The sequence below is a fragment of the Idiotropiscis lumnitzeri genome, chromosome 12 (assembly GCF_059441095.1).
Source record: "Idiotropiscis lumnitzeri isolate Australia: NSW breed Sydney's pygmy pipehorse chromosome 12, RoL_Ilum_1.0, whole genome shotgun sequence".
NCBI lineage: Eukaryota > Metazoa > Chordata > Actinopteri > Syngnathiformes > Syngnathidae > Idiotropiscis > Idiotropiscis lumnitzeri.
Window position 1 is genome coordinate 13,595,815 of NC_142402.1, and position 16,638 is coordinate 13,612,452.

Sequence of the window (16,638 nt, forward strand, 5' to 3'; positions counted from 1 at the left end):
GAGTGGGTGCTTCGAAAAAGTCTTCCCTGTAAGAGCTCTATGGACGCAAAAAGTTTGACAACACCGCATAAAATATTACATTTCGACATACATGTAATTTTGTGCAGATAGTTGGTTAACATTTGATCTTACTTTGTCAGTGTGTATTTACATATGAGTTATTCTTTAAAAATGTCTACTTTGAAATTATTAATTTATTGACAATATCACAATTAACTTGATCTAATATTGATCTATGAATTCTCAATGATTCACTTTAATTTTTTATCATATCTTTAAAAAAAAAAAAAAAAAAACGATATTTCGGCTGACTCTGGGTGAGAGTTCAGTACACTCTTGAACTATGTTCACGTACGACAGACTGTATTTAGTCCCTCATTTAACTCTGAGGTGGCTGTGCTAACCACTGGACCACCATGGCTTCCATATTAATTTGCTGGTTGAATAAAGGTTTTCTATTGATTGATAATACATTATTATTACATTACCCTCCAAAAACGGTGTTTAAAACGACTCAAGATGAGTCTCCACTATTTGGAAACGCCAAGGTTAAGCAGTGTCAAGAGAATTGTTCTCTTGTGTTCACCCCTTGTTCTTTGCTATTGCTGTAGGCCGAGTCTTCACGTCAAGACGATTTCTCTCTTGTATTCCTTTCGTAGTCTTTGATTGGAGAAGGCTGTAACGTTAGCAACCACTCAGAACGGCCAAGGAGCGTTAAAAGGTTCAAAACGAAAACGTTAACAGCACACCCAACTCGAATATATCGACATTCGAGTGGGGTATAACCTACGTTGGCAGCACCGTCGACGTTTATCGTAAAGGTAAGCGCTGACTTAAGTCGCCACCGGGTGGGGTTTTTAGTTTATTAGCCTCCGAGGGGGATTGTCGGCGTTCGCTTCGTTCTGCAACGTTATCAGGCTCTCGTTAGCTCCATGCTAACATTTAGCAGCATCATCTACAGTCACTGTCGTTCAATAAATCCAACCACGTCTTTATTAATGTTTTTATTTACACTTGCGTGTCTGTGCGTGCGTTACTGGTTAGTCTCCAAATAAAAGACAGAATGTATCACGTTGATGCTAAAGCTATGTGCTAACTGCGCTGTCAAAAAAGCCTCGCCTACTTTTGACAGCTTACCTCTGTAGGCCGAAATTACGTACGATTACATTGAATGATCCATTGCTTATACATACACACATCAAACATGGTATGATATATTTTTTCTATGTCAACGTGATGGGATTTAACGCGAGCAGGCGGTAGTTGCCGTTAACATATTTACAGCAACTCTCCATAAACAGGCACTCGGCGTTCAAATGTGATGTACTGTAAACCAATGTTTATGGAAACGCACCAACAACGCAACGTATTTGATGAATGGAGGCAGTAATCATGTAGGGGTTGTCGAATGTTGAGTGCACTACGGGTTGCTTTATCAGGCAGAGTGCCCCGCCCTGGTTGAGCTTCTCAGCCCCCTTTGTACTGCCGTATGCCTATTTTTGAACACTTTTAATAATCTTCAGATTTATTAAAAAGGCCTACCGCTACCAAAATGATACAGGGCGAGTGCGGTTTACTGATTATTTTTTTTTTACTTAAGACTGAACACTCTGTAATTAGTTATAATGAGAGAGAATCTATGAAAAATATTTCAAGGAACAATCAAATCTAAACGCATGAAGTACAGTGTGACTGAACAGAGGTTTGCAGGGTACCTAAAAAAATCACTCAACTAAAAATGGTAATATAGGTTGATAAAGGCAAAATATTACTTATCTAAAATAATATGATTTAAGTGGGAAAAAACGTAGTCCTCGTAATCATGACTGAAGTATTCAGTTTTTAAAAAAAAGTAACTGGTTAGTAACTGCAGAATTGTTATTGCTTTAATTAGAGCATGGACATGAAATAAACCGAATGTAAAATAGGGGTATTCCATCTGGACCTTGTCAATAAAAGGTTCCAAACAGGCGAAGGAACAGATGCAGCAATCATGTGCCGTATAAATTTTAACTCAACAATAAAATGTAATCTGTAAAATTAAATTCAGACAAATTGTTGTTTCCTCCATTGTTTCCACAATGCTTAATATTTAATGGGTCAGTTTCACAACTACTTTGGTGTGGATCCACATAATGTGTGGTCACGTGACTGCCTGGCTGCATTGTGAAAACAGTCATGTGACAGATGTGTCTGGAAAAAAAACTGAACAAATATCTTGTGCAATGTAAAATGTAATGTAATCTAATTACTCAAATAGTTCAATTCCTAAAAAAGATTTGCCTCTAAGCTTCGCAAAGGTAATTTGTAATGTCATTTTTGAAGATTAGAGTTTTAATATCACGTGACTGATGTCCTCACATGAATGGAATCAGGAAAATTCAACTAAATGCATGTCATTTTACAAATAGTCTTTAATATTTTGTGAAGACAGTCGTCATACAAATAACAAGAAGAAATTATTTATTTTACAAGAAAAAATAAGTGTTACGAGAAAAAAATCTAAATGATGAGCAATCAATCATACTTTTACACATGTAAATGTAACCTATTCTCATTATTTTACATGTCATGCAATAATATTAATAATGTAATATATTTTTTTACTGGAATATTACTGCTTTACTCTCATAACATGTCTTTTATTTTCATATTTTTTTCCCAATTTTTTTCTTGTCATTCTCACAATATTCCAATTTTATTGAAATGACTATTTTATCATATTTATTCTTTTCAATTTGGTCTATCCTTTTTTTCAAGCAGTTCTGTATCCTGGCCAAAGTTAAAATGCGTAATATTTTTTTATATTTCCTGAGTGACCACAGAGCAGATTTGAATGCAATCATTGTTGTGTACACAGCAGATAGCAAGCAGTTCATTGAGATGCTGCTGTCGATGACGAGGGCAGCGTGACATGCGGACTGATAACGACTTATTGTTCACGTCATGACTCAGCTCACCCTCCCGCTCCCCCACCTGTTGTTGAGATGCAGACGATATTCAAAGCAGTCAACAATGCTGCCGTGATCCCTGGCAAGATTGTTCTATTTGAAGGAGGAACTGACTTTCTGTTTCGCCCTTTTTTTCCCCCTTAGCAGCTGTCGGTTGAGCAATGCCGCCGGCCCCCGGCTGCGACTGCCCTCACCTGGACTGCGTGGGGGAGATCACCAAGGAGGAACTCATCCACAAATCACATGTGAGTCAGTTTCTTCTCGTTATCTCTCGTTACGGCAATGCCTGAACTGTGCTGTTTGAAATACAACATTTAGCGTTGTGCCTCCCATGCTGACAATAGTGTCATCATGTTTCCAGGGCCAATGTCAAGACTGTAAAGTTGGAGGACCAAATTTGTGGGCTTGTTTGGAGGTAAGACAAAAAAGGGGGGGGGGAACACAAAAGGCATTTTTTTATCTGGAAAGTGAAAAAAAAAATATTGTATTTTTGTTTTTCTAGAATGGCTGTGCATATGTCGGCTGCGGAGAATCCCATGTGGACCACAGCACAGGACACTCGCAGGTGAGAAGTCTCCTGGGAAAGTACTCGTTGAAAGTCAATCTTTACATGGGTGTTAACCAGATTTAAAATTGCGCCGTAAAAGGAGCTGCAGGAATTTGTGTGGCAAATGCGTTCTGGTTTGATGAAACCACAGTGGAACTTTTTGGCCTGTTGATCAACAAAATGAGCACCGTTGTGGTGGCAGCATCATGCTTTGAGGCTGTTTTTGTTGCTGGCACAAAACCTTCAGGCTTGTGCTGGAAAAGGTCAGGAAATGGCTACTAGAAAATCAGAACTTCATTTGCGGTTAATCAGAGGCACTTGGAATGGTGTGTGTGCTGATTACCATATTGAGTTTGAATTTAGTTGGTTAATTGTGAATTTGGCCACTTGCCAGTTATATGAGGGTGTGTACACTTGTGTAACCGCATTATCTTGGTTGTTTACTTTTTACTTGCCTGTCTTGCGTACCATAAATAGTGGAAAAAGTTTTAAGATGATTTTTCAGGGCCTTATGGTTTTTTACACTCCAAAATTCTGGCATTTGAACGGAGACGTACGTGTCGACTTTCTACATCCACTCTTGGTATTAAACTGGAATTGGCCACTTGGACCTGCAGCGTAAATCCAACCTAGACGTCTCCACAGCCAGTGCAATTTCACGAGTGGCTCATCTATTATTAATCGTGATTCCTCAGGGAAGTGTGGGTGAGACGAAGCAGTGCTGCCACTCGCACGTCCATTGTTGGCCAGGGCCTTGGATGCATCATTGCTAAAGTGATTCGAATGCAAAGTCATCATTTGCTGTGCCTCCAGAGAGATTCTGTGCTCCTTGACCCAGATGAACGATACAGTGGATTGTGTGTGTGCGTGCGCGCGTTTGTGTGTCTGCGCACTTGCGAAGATGGTTAATGGTGGTGGATTGATCTAAAAGCTCTGAGATGTCCTTCCATCCACTTACTTGATGGATTAAAGAGCAGTTGGGTCCATACTTTAGTTCTAAGGTCACAGTTTGGGCCACTAAGGGAAGGAAATGCCTAACATAAACTGAGTTTCTTTTGTGTTAAGAGGAGCAGACTTTGGAATGATTTAAAATTGACCATAAAAATGCTTGTTGTAAATACTCCCATAGATGAAATAATCTCAACTAAACAAAATAATGTTTACAGTAAAATACACAATTTTGAGGAAGGTATACTGACTTAAATCTTTTATTTTTTAAAAAGTGAATTGTAACAATGCCAGCTGTAATTTGTACTTTAAATGAAGGAATATCAAATATATAAAATGTGTACAATTAAAAATGACAGTTTTAATCTTTTCTTATTATCAACGTGCAACATTGATAGTTTAACTTCTTTTTTTAAAAGAAATTAACTCCACAGCTAAGTGCAACACGAGCACTAGTCTGAGATATTGCGGTATAAAACAAGCAGTGGCATTTTTTTATTGCTTGTTTCCCATAGTAAAGTCTGTTCCTGAGACTGTCGCCATAATAAAACCTTTATTAATTGCACGGCCTTTAAAAACAGTTACATTTTAACATTCTATTAAAAGTCACACAAGCGTGAAAAATCAATAACCCTGCGCCTTCAAAGATGTTGCTTTTCGGATGGTACCTCAATAAAATATTCTGATTTCATTCGTAAATCATTACATCACGAGTATGCCGTAAATGTATTTTAGCCTTCTTTTCTTGCCACTATATCACATATTTAATGTTAAACCGCTGCATAACACATCGTACTGACTGATGCAAAGCCCAATAAATCCACATATCAAAGCGCTTAATAATGTCTGCTATATTTCTTCTCATGAATCATTCAGACGGACTCTTTCTTTGTTGTCTGGGCCGCTTTCCCTGCTGCCGTGTGACCGCTAGTGTGGCCTACATCAATAATGTACACAGGCGGTCGAGTCTGTCACACCCGTCTCAAAAATAAGAATGAATCGATGCAGCTCTGCTTACCTTTTGGTTTAGATGTAGTGCAAATGCGTTTTGTTTTGTGCTCAGGTCAAAGCCCCGTCCAATATAAAAGTAGATTGGTGGCACATTTTCATGCTAAGAACTATGCTAAATCATGGGCGGAGCTTCATTTAGTCAGGCCATAGCCCCGTCTAATCGAAAAGTCGAGCTTTGCTTCCATCTTGTGGCCTCTATAGACAATTATTATTTTTTTGGGGGGGCGTGTAAATTTTTATTCGTGGCAGAGCTTGGTTGCCTTGGGGGATACGCTATCTTGCTGTAGCTTGACAATGGCAGAGCTTCACTGAGGCTAGCTGACAAGTCATGAGCACAGTTAGTTAATTTAATGTAATGAAACTGTTATTACTGTTACATACTTTCAAAAATGCTAACACACTCGCACTTTTTCATTACTTTTCAGACACTTGTCAGTTAAAAATAAGAAACAAAATACTTATGTCATTTTTCAGCTCAAAGTAATAATAATAATAATTTTAAAAAAAAGTTTAATGTGCTTGATTAATTTGTTATTGTTGCACGCAGGAGACCGGCCACAACCTGACGGTGAACCTGACTACGCTGCGAGTGTGGTGCTACGCCTGCGGCAAGGAGGTCTTCCTGGATCGCAAACTAGTTCCTCAGCCACCGCAGTCCAACAGCAAGCCTCTTGCTTCCTCTCAGCAGGTACATGCCACCACCCCATTCGCTTGTCATTGCGAATAGGACTACTTTATTGCATAACTCCTTTGTTACATAATGTTTTTCTCTTGTCTTTGAGCTGTGCCATTGTCCAGATAACAGTTGTGGCGTTTATATTTTACTGAAGGGTAACAACAGAGCCTCTCCTGTGAGCCCCGCCTCCCTGCGTGTGACCCCCAATGGCGTTTGCGAAGACCTGGACATGGAGACAGAAGAGGAGGATGACATGCGTGCTCGAGGTAAGCGGCACTGTCGTCATATACATGTGCACAACAGACGTGAGCTCCTTGCACGCTGGCCGTAAAAGCCAACATTGTTTTGTGTCAGGGCCACTTAGGTAAGCAATGTGTGAGTGTTTTTGGCCTTTGCTTTACATTTTTGGTAGAAGCCTCTAGCAGAAAAAAAGGACAATAACTGAGAATAATGATACAATTTAATAAAAAGATGCATGCAAGATCAGATTATATTGACCGAAATGATCTTTGCAGTGTTGTGACAATATTGCTCAAAGACATGGAAACCATTGTTTATGTAATATATTTTTATGTCTTGGCGAGGGCTTACGAGTCCCTCACTCTCTCGCCCCATTAAAGGGCACATTACACGCAACACGTTAGTAATGATAATTAATTTGAAGTGGTACTACGGAAGTGTTTGCTCTGGAGATTGTATATGGGTTCTACAAAAGAAAAAAAAGCAGTGGATAAATGCTGGATCTTCCTTTACAAATTCTGAGCCGGGCATTTTTCGACGTCTTTTTTTTTTAAAGGATTATTCATCCCTCGCCGATTCGCGTTGTCCATTTTTATTTTTTTACTTCTGGTTGCTTCTTAATCTTGTTCCTTGTTCTGCAATGGGCCACCCACAGTCACTTCTGGTCAATTCTGTTTCTGATTGTTTGCTTAACTGCGCTCCCTCTTGCCTTCCCAGGCTTGACCGGACTGAAGAACATCGGCAACACATGTTACATGAACGCCGCTCTGCAGGCCCTGTCCAACTGGTAATATTTTGCCTGATGATGCCCATTTAGTTTGCTTTTCCAACACAAAACACATAAACAGACATAGATGTTGCATTTCGCCGCTTATAAAAAGTCTTTTTGTCACTCCCCTCAGGCTCATATTTGTTATTGCTCCCACACTCTGTGATTGGCCTCTAAAGCAACTAAGTTTTTCAGCAGACAGCAACTCATTTCTGCAACACTTAATGCCCGCAGGCTGGAAAAGCTGCATGTTAATTTCCACAAGCCAGTGGGAATATTCTGCGCCTTCATCTTAATGTCTAATTTGCCTTTTTTGTAGAAGTTGCTAAAGCAAGGTAGAGACGTACTGATATTTTTTGGACACCATTGCTATTTTTCTTAAATGGGAAGTCAACCCTAAGAAAAATCTTTACTCTATTTAAGAATATGATCTACGCAGGCGCACTAGTCGAAACATGGCATTCTGATTATTATTCCATTGATGGAATATTAGTTAGGCAGTAAAATCCAATAATCCAATAATTATCAGGTTTTCTCATCGTGCCCAACAATAACAATTCAACCTTTTTGTCACAGCCCGCCCTTGACACAGTTCTTCCTTGAGTGCGGCGGGCTGGTGAGGACCGACAAGAAGCCAGCGCTTTGCAAGAGCTACCAGAAACTCGTGTCTGACTTGTGGCACAAGAACAGGTTGGCCACTTTTTCCTCTTGTTAAAAGACACAAACGATTAGTTACCTCTTCTGTACCTTTTTGTTTCACATCTGTTGCGCTGCTCTCTCACATTGCAGACCTTCCTACGTGGTCCCAACTAATCTGTTCCAGGGAATCAAAGCCATAAACCCAATGTTCAGAGGATACTCTCAGCAGGTATGTGGTTTCTTTCTTCATTGGTGCATCACAGGCATAAAAATTGAGTCAGTGTTTCCTTACCTGTGTCAGAGGCAAAATGGTGGCTTTGTGAAAGGTAATAGCGGAACGCTGGGATCTGAATTCACGAGTCGGGTTCAATGCCGTATCATTACCTTTTATGTCAGATAATGATCGAGGGAACTTACTATTTTGTTGTGGCTTGCCAGTAACGTCTGTCATACTTTCTGTCAAAGCTGTCTTTTTCCCAGGATGCTGTTCTGTGTAAAAAGTTCCAGCATAAAATGTGGTTTTGACATTAACTGGCAATTTTTTGGGTTTCTGAGGTGTTGTGCATTTTGAAATCAAGAGTGATGAAAAATACTGGCAAGCATATACTTTTGTGATACAATGCAATTCCGCCACATTGAGTTGTTTCAGAATTAGTACTGCTATGGAACATTCCCGCAATTTTTGTTCCATCCCGCTTCTGACACACAGGACTCACAGGAGTTTCTGCGCTGCTTGATGGACCAGCTGCACGAAGAGCTGAAGGAGACATTGCCTGAGCCGTACGAACCGTCCAGCAGCATCACAGTGGAAGACAGCCCGCCCAAGGAGGATAACCATAACCAGTCAGACAACGACTTTCAGTCGTGCGAGTCGTGCGGGTGCAGCGATCGGGCCGACAACGAAGCATTGCACGCAGGCGTGCCCACTGTCGTCGTTGACAACGAGGCGGAGATGCTGATTCCCGAGCAGGACGACGTTCAAGCCAACAGGGAGTGGCAAAAGGAGAAGAACATGATCAATGACATCTATCGCGCCGGGGATAACACAGCGGCGGACATGGACAAAGATGTTGACACCACCACCGAGACCACGCCCATTATCAGCAGCCAGGGACACATTAAGACGCAAAGCAGGACATCGGGTAAGAAGAATCAAACAAACACCTCTCTTGAATTTTTCCATTCATCTCTCAACACTGACCACTTGAACGCATGCATTCAAAAGTTTAGAGATGATTAAGTATGTAACACTTTAGGTTCAGTGGTAAAATTTCATCTGAAAACCCGATGTCACAAAGTTTTTGTGAGTCGTGTATGTGGTTCACTGTGATTGGCCGCCATAAAATGTTTGACTTGATTTCCTCCTCCAGAGTCCTTTCCAGACATCCAAATGTCCAACATCACAAGACCACAAAGTCCAGTCCATATGGAGGGCCACAAAATGTCGAGCAGCCCGCCCAAAGCTTCGTCTGTGTGGCCCAGCCTCAACACTGCACACAAGAAAAGTACATGATAAGCTTCCTATCGGCGTTTCTTCAAAATAGTTCTTTGGGAGGGGGAGGGACGGCTGATGGAAATGAGTATCCCTAAAACAAAAAGACAGTTGCATGTTTAACCCGTTCTCCTTGCAGTGGACATAAGTTCTCTTTCTCCATTGTCATTGGTTGTTAGAGTGTTTTCCTCATAAGTGAACAGAGCTTATTCTTATCCAGTATGTCCTCTTGATGCGCCTCCACAGCCATGAGCACATTCTCCCCAGCCAAGACCAAATATCAGAGGAGGTACCATAGTGTCATCTCGGACGTATTCGACGGGACTATTGTGAGCTCTGTGCAGTGCCTCACCTGTGATCGAGTAAGTGTTGAGTTGGATTGGTGTTGAGCAAGGTGCACGGGCAATGTCACCCTAGCATACATTACAACAACTCACTGACCATGATTGTTTTCAGGTGTCGGTCACGCTGGAGAACTTCCAGGACATCTCCTTACCCATCCCGGGGAAGGAAGACCTGGCCAAACTGCACTCTGCTACCCACCAGACATCCCTAGTGAAAGCCGGCTCCTGCGGGGAAGCGTATGCGCCGCAGGGCTGGATCGCATTTGTCATGGAATACATCAAGAGGTACATTCACATTTGAAGCATTTACAATAGAGCAGGTGTCATCCATTTTGTGTTGGCTTCTTTTTTTCAGCTGGTTCTGGGGTCCTGTGGTTACGCTCCAAGATTGTCTCGCGGCCTTCTTTGCCAGGGATGAGCTGAAAGGTGAGCCAGCTGGTGTTTATTTTAGGGATGGCTGTAATAATCAATGAATGTATTGTGTCAAATCCTGTTGTTTAATCAGTCTCAACTACTTTTTTGGCTGAAGAGCTACAGCTATAACGAGTGAGGCTGTATCCACTCAGTTGTCTGCTGTGGTATCAATATCGGATCATGTATATACCGGTATATTAATATAAAAATATTTTTCAAAGAAGCAGAAGTCTTGCGCAATTTAGAGGCATGCCGTGTTATTAAGAGGAAGTCTGGTATGGCAGTGTTGCAACTGAATGAGGTTGCTTGGAATTCTTACAAGATTTTTTTAAGTCTAGTGTGATTCTGTGGCAATCTAGTGTGATTTATTTGAGAGTTACTTGACTTTGATTTTATTTTCAATCTGTGATGTCATTTTCTAGGCGACAACATGTATAGCTGTGAAAAATGCAAGAAGTAAGTATATTCCAAAAATATAAACATATATATTTTTTTACCATTTAAAGCATTTGAAATTAATTTTATCTTCCTTCCCCCCCCAAGGTTACGAAATGGAGTCAAATTTTGCAAAATGCAAAGTTTGCCTGAGGTATACAATTGACGTCACAAAAGCTAAGATTTGGTCTCAGTCTCCTGATTTCAAATAAGTGTCTTTTCTTTCAGATTCTGTGTATCCACTTGAAACGCTTCAGGCACGAGCTGATGTTCTCCACCAAGATTGGCACCCATGTCTCCTTCCCGTTGGAGGGCCTGGACCTGCAGCCTTTCTTAGCCAAGGACAGTGCAACACAGACTGCCAACTATGACCTGCTGTCAGTAATCTGCCACCATGGCACCGCCAGCAGTGAGTGGGCGCCTTTAGAAATGCCACATGCTCTTATGGTCTGCAAATTCTGGTGTCATCACTCGCCACTTCCTTTGCTTTCCCAGGTGGCCACTACATTGCCTATTGTAGGAATGACTTAAACAATCTTTGGTATGAGTTTGACGACCAAAGTGTGACCGAGGTGTCAGAGTCTTGCGTCCAGAATGCTGAGGCTTACGTGCTCTTCTACAAGTAAGCCAACACGCTAGTACTTGCACACAAAGAAGTCAGTGCAATGGCACCCTGTTGTGTATCCACAATTTCTATTCCACGAAGTCGTATCTCTGAAGACAACACACAAAAAAACTTTTTCAAATCTTCACATCATATCGGCAGGAAGAGCAACGAGGACGCACCGAAGGAGCGCAATAGGGTGTCGGGCTTGCTCAACATGATGGAGCCCAGCCTACTCCAGTTCTACATTTCCCGCCAATGGCTCAACAAGTTCAAAACCTTCGCTGAGCCGGGGCCGATCTCCAATGATGATTTCCTGTGCTCGCATGGAGGTACTGTGACACGTAGATGGCTTTACTTTTATGTACGATATCTGTGGCCGTTGGTTTAAATGTTCCTTTCCTGTCATGTCAGGTGTACCACCCAACAAAGCAGCCTACATCGAAGAGCTGGCTGTAGTGGTACCACAGAATGTGTGGGACCACCTATACAGCAGGTAAGGTGACTTACCCCGGCTGCTTTTGCAATCACGCTTGTTCCCTGGGCGACTCAACGGGTCTGGTTGTCTTTTAAGGTATGGGGGAGGACCTGCCGTTAATCACCTGTACGTCTGCAACACATGCCAGATTGAGGTCGAGAAGCTGGAGAAGCGGCGCAAGTCGGAGCTGGACATGTTTGTCCGGGTAAGTTGGCGCCTCATCCACTATATTGTCAGCAAAATGGCTATTTATATGCGAAATTACTGGTGCTATTAATGTATTTCTGTTAGTGCGTTTTTTGGGTTACGTTTTGTGCTCATCACCCCAGAGGGAGATGAGTGGTGTAAAGCTGAAGAAAGCCTCATTATTAATGCATCGAGACGGACGCGCCTGCCTTAGCGTTCGTGCGATCGGCCCACGCCCATCTAACCAACATTTTATCGCCTCCAGAGATTGTGTCAAAGCCATAACAGAAGCGGGTACCTGTGTAATGGTATTATTCCGCTGTGCCAGGAAGGAGTGTGAAGGTTTACGCGCGGCGCTCATTCTTTGTGTTAAAAGCAATTGTTGTTGACGACACTTCAAAGGGCGCCGTCAATTTAATAGCCCACCCTTGTTTTTCTTAATTCAGAAAATAGCACTTGTTTATAACGACTTTATAAAAACATCTATTAATAATATAATAAATAGAATGAAAATATTTGAAGAGTTTCTGCACTATGATTAATTTATTTTGGCTTTTTTTCACATACAGCAGGTATGTGACATGACAGTCATGCAGACAAATGAAGTAATGACTTAGGCCCAGCTACTGTAGAATGCTCTGTAATTTGCAGTAAAATTAGTTTTTCTCAGGGGATAAAGAATATATGCCCACAGTTGCGGCAAACTCTCAGTTATACCATCTCTGTAAGAAAGAGGCATGTGTGCTCTGTGCTGTATAAAAGGCATAGGTGGATTAAAATCTACCGATGTGTAACATGTCTTTTATCTGTGCGTATCAACACCAGGAAGTGTTTCCTTCCCCAGAAAGACAACACGGGCACAGTGTGTTCAGAATGTTGTGTAATTACAGCAAAGGACCAGAGAGAATTGATTTAGTTTTCCATCTCCTCACCCAGTCCTTTCATCCTCACTTCATTTATTCTCCGCGAAATCCTCCCCCGCCTCCTTCTCTTCTTCCCTCTCGCCGCTTTCCTCCAGCGACACTCACTCCTCCTACCCCCTTATTTGCTCTCTCTGCAGCTAAACAAGGCCTTCCAAGATGAGGAGTCTCCGGTGGTCATATACTGCATCAGCATGCAGTGGTTCCGCGAGTGGGAGGGTTTTGTCAAAGGGAAAGACAACGGTAAGTGGAAGTTCACGCACACGCAGACATCTAATTAGAACGTGGAAATAAATGCCATCACCTCACGAAGAAGATGTGAAGTTGCCCCTCCTTGTCCCAATTAGTCGTTGGACGTGTCAGCCGAAAAAAAGAAGTAAACACCTTCCTCAAATATACACTGCCCTTTTCACATCAAGACCACTCAAACATGACACAAAATGCCAAGGAAGAGTTTTAATGACGGCAAATACGGGATAGTGTTACTTAATAATTATGCCATTATTGCGCAAATGTTAACCAACCCCCCTCTCTCTGTTAAGTAATTTAACACCCACAGCCGCTGCAGTACTTGTGGAAATAAGGCAAATATTTTTTGGTTGCATAAGGTTCAAATATTCTTGGGTTTAAAAAAAAAAAAAAAAAAAAACGTCAAATGTTTTCTTTTGAATCACCATCAAGGTTCTTCAAATCCCAAGAGTCATCAACAATTTCATTTCACATTTCTACGGCTTGCTCTCGTTTGTCTTCCACCTCTTTCCCTTTAGTGTAGCCACATCTATTTATAACAGCTGACAGTCTCCCCAACCTCTCTTATGACTATCCATCCATCCATTTATTTGTGCTGCTTTACCTCACGAGCGTCGCGGGGGTGCTGGAGCCTATCCCAGCTGTCTACGGGCAGTAGGCGGGGTACACCCTGAACTGCTTGCCTGCCAATCGCAGGACACATATAGACAAACCACCATCCACGCTCACCCGCACAACTAGGGGCAATTTAGAGTGTTTGATCAACCTGTCATGCGTATTTTTGGAATGTGGGAGGAAACCGGAGTACCTGGAGAAAAGGCACGAGGAAAACATGCAAACTCCACACAGGAAGGACTGAGCCAAAATCGAACCCACGACCTCTGCATCGTGAGGCCATCGAGCCTTGCGCCTAATGCTACTTTTAATTTAAGGTTCCGGCCCCTATAAATACTCTGAAATTAATAAGCAAGAAATCAAAGAAAGATTGTATGTACACCGGTATGTGTGTAAGAAAAGAACTAATTGAGATATTTCTCTTTTTCTAGATCCACCGGGACCCATTGATAATTCCAAGATAGCAGTGAACAAGATTGGTCATTTAACACTCAAACAAGGTACAAAATGTCATTGGAAATATTTTTATGATGCTTCATCTCTTCACTCCTGAAAATATAGTTGTTCTCATTTCATTTTATTTTTATCACATAACATAATTCTTAACTGATCAGGGAATGTTTGAAATATTATTAACTATTATGAAAATCTAAAAATGAACATAGCTGCGATTAAATCAAATAATAATACTAAAGTAAATGAAAATGCACCAAGTTAAATTATTCACTACAGGTGATGTGAATCATATTATTAATAAACATTCCCAAATATCATAAAACTGTTGAACATTTGAACGAAATTAACAAAGTAAAATGAGCAGTTTTTAAAACTTTATATAAGTTGTACAGGGAATATTCTAAGTCCATGTTTTATAACTCCCAAGGTGAGAAGTGGTAAACTTTGCCTCCCCGTCTCTGCAGGCGCCGACTCAGGCCAGATCTCCGAGGAGACATGGAACTTCCTGCATACCATCTACGGCGGCGGACCGCTTGTGACTGTGCGGCCCAACGTGGTCGCCGGCCACCAGGAAGCGGACGCCTCCCACCAGTCGGAGGAAAAGATCGAGGTGGAGACGCGCTCGCTTTAAAAACAAAAAACACTAGCAAACAAAGAACGAGCGAACGAGTTTAAAAAAAAACAAAGGCCTTTTTTTATTTTTTGCACTTTGGTTTGAAACGCATTCACGCAACAAAACAAACAAAAAAAAAAGACGCCAACCTTAACTGCTTACGCGACAGCTCGCTCCGAAAAGGGAATCAAAACTTTGTCGTGTTGTACAAATGTGTATATGTTTCTATTAGCATTGCAGTTGTCTCGTGTCACTATTTTAAATGTGTGCAGCTAGATAACAACAACAACAAAAATCCACGGAATGCCATTTTTATTTTGACCAAATGAGCACATGTACGTGTTTATGACACTTGTACTATAGCACTTCCACCGACGAACATCTTAAGGCTATGAAGGGACTAATTACCGGCAAGTCTCAGGAATTCATTGTGTACTGTCGCGTAAAGCAGCATTTCTCAACTGGTCTGGTAACCCATTTTCTGAAAACAAATCCTTTTCATAAAACTTTAATGGAACTTGTTGGGCAAGAGAACCTCTGCCCATTGGTGATTAGTGATATCAGCTTCCAATTGTGGTACTTTTTTTCCCTAAATGTTTGGGGCCCACAAAATACTTAAATTTTCACTGGGATACATGCACTTGCAAGAAGTTACAAGTTTTTAATGAAATTAATCAGAGTGATCATAAACCCGAGCACAAGTCTTGTAATTCGCCCAAACTGGCTGACTTAATTTTCTTTAATTGTGAGTATGAATCCTCCTTCATGATGCATGTCCACCCAATTCCCTGTCAATAAGACTTACGTCAACGGCTGAGCCTTCTAAAACTGTTGCTAACCAAAAACAGCAGCACCCAACGAAGCATATCCAGCGTGGCATCTCGGCTCATATTGTAAATGAGTTCCCCAGTTTTTTGTTGACTTTTGGTTGCACCGGTTGAGAATCGCTGCTGTTTCGACACGCAAACGGGCATGCAGATGTTTGAATGTAACAATGTTGTATGTTGGTTAAGATTCAGCACTTGCTTATTTATCACAGACAGGGAGTTTAAAAAAAGGATGTTAATAGTTTTTTTTGTTTGTTTTGTGTATATATCAAAAAGTACCTGAAATAGGAATGCATGCTTTTAACAATGCAAATCTCACAACTCCTAACTGTGCACGACCGAGCCTAGCTAGACACTACACCGCAGTATAGTAAGTAGTAATAGGCAACATTTTCAGTCTTAATTGAGGGCATTATTTTGCATATTGGGTGCCGTATGTATTAGCCTATGGACTATTAGTCAGTAACAGCTATCCCAATATTTTTTTGATGCCTCGCACAATAAAAGAAAAACAAACATGGATGAAAACCTGATGAACGTGTGCTCATCTTGATTGACCCACAACATTAATGAATCTTGTCCACAAGTGACGAGTGGCTACACCATGCGAGAAGCTAATGCAGCATCTTCACTTGCTGTAGTGATTGTCAAACAGCTCGACTCTAAAGCGCAACACTAGTCGCAGAAGATCCAAATCAAAGTGCTTTGTTTGTGCAAAGGTGGCCAAAACCATCTTCATCCTATTCAGGGACCAGAAATCTGAATTACAATCATACCAAACTAAAAACTGGAGCGCCACAAATATATTGACCCAAATGCACAAAACAAAGTTGCAGAGGATCTAAATTCACCACCAGAAAGCAGAAACCTACCAAAATAAAAGTAATAACAGACCCGTTTAACTACATCACACCAGTCACAGCAGATCCAAATGAAAATCTTTTTTGTTTATGAAAAGTTGACTAGAGCTAGTCCTATCACGGGTATAGATGACAAACGTGGACTCAACACAAAACACCAGTTGTGGAAGAACCTGATCAAAATGTTTTGAAAAAACGTGGTCAAAACCAAGGAAAGAAAACGGGAAGTAAACTATAACGCAAGTAAATGCACAAACAAATGCATGGCGCCAGCTGTGGAAGCTCCAAAATCAAAGTCCTTTGTTTGCAAAATGTTGGTCATCTTAGAATGCTACCAAATGAAGTAGAAACATACAAAGATAAA

General features: G+C 41.2%; 1 protein-coding gene across 1 annotated transcript; it reads left to right on the forward strand.

Annotated features, from left to right (window-relative positions):
- The first annotated feature begins 615 nt into the window (after positions 1 to 615).
- On the forward strand, positions 616 to 15,947 carry usp33 (ubiquitin specific peptidase 33). Its single transcript, XM_088311392.1, has 24 exons — positions 616 to 821; positions 3,096 to 3,196; positions 3,313 to 3,366; positions 3,454 to 3,516; positions 6,005 to 6,145; positions 6,288 to 6,399; positions 7,091 to 7,160; positions 7,719 to 7,832; positions 7,932 to 8,010; positions 8,491 to 8,923; positions 9,152 to 9,286; positions 9,520 to 9,635; positions 9,730 to 9,902; positions 9,973 to 10,043; positions 10,454 to 10,487; positions 10,575 to 10,620; positions 10,695 to 10,875; positions 10,962 to 11,088; positions 11,233 to 11,402; positions 11,485 to 11,566; positions 11,645 to 11,753; positions 12,795 to 12,897; positions 13,950 to 14,018; positions 14,439 to 15,947. Exons 2-24 carry the CDS (start codon positions 3,113 to 3,115, stop codon positions 14,603 to 14,605), a joined length of 2,733 nt encoding a protein of 910 aa, XP_088167518.1. The 5' UTR covers positions 616 to 821; positions 3,096 to 3,112; the 3' UTR covers positions 14,606 to 15,947.
- The last annotated feature ends 691 nt before the right edge of the window (positions 15,948 to 16,638 follow it).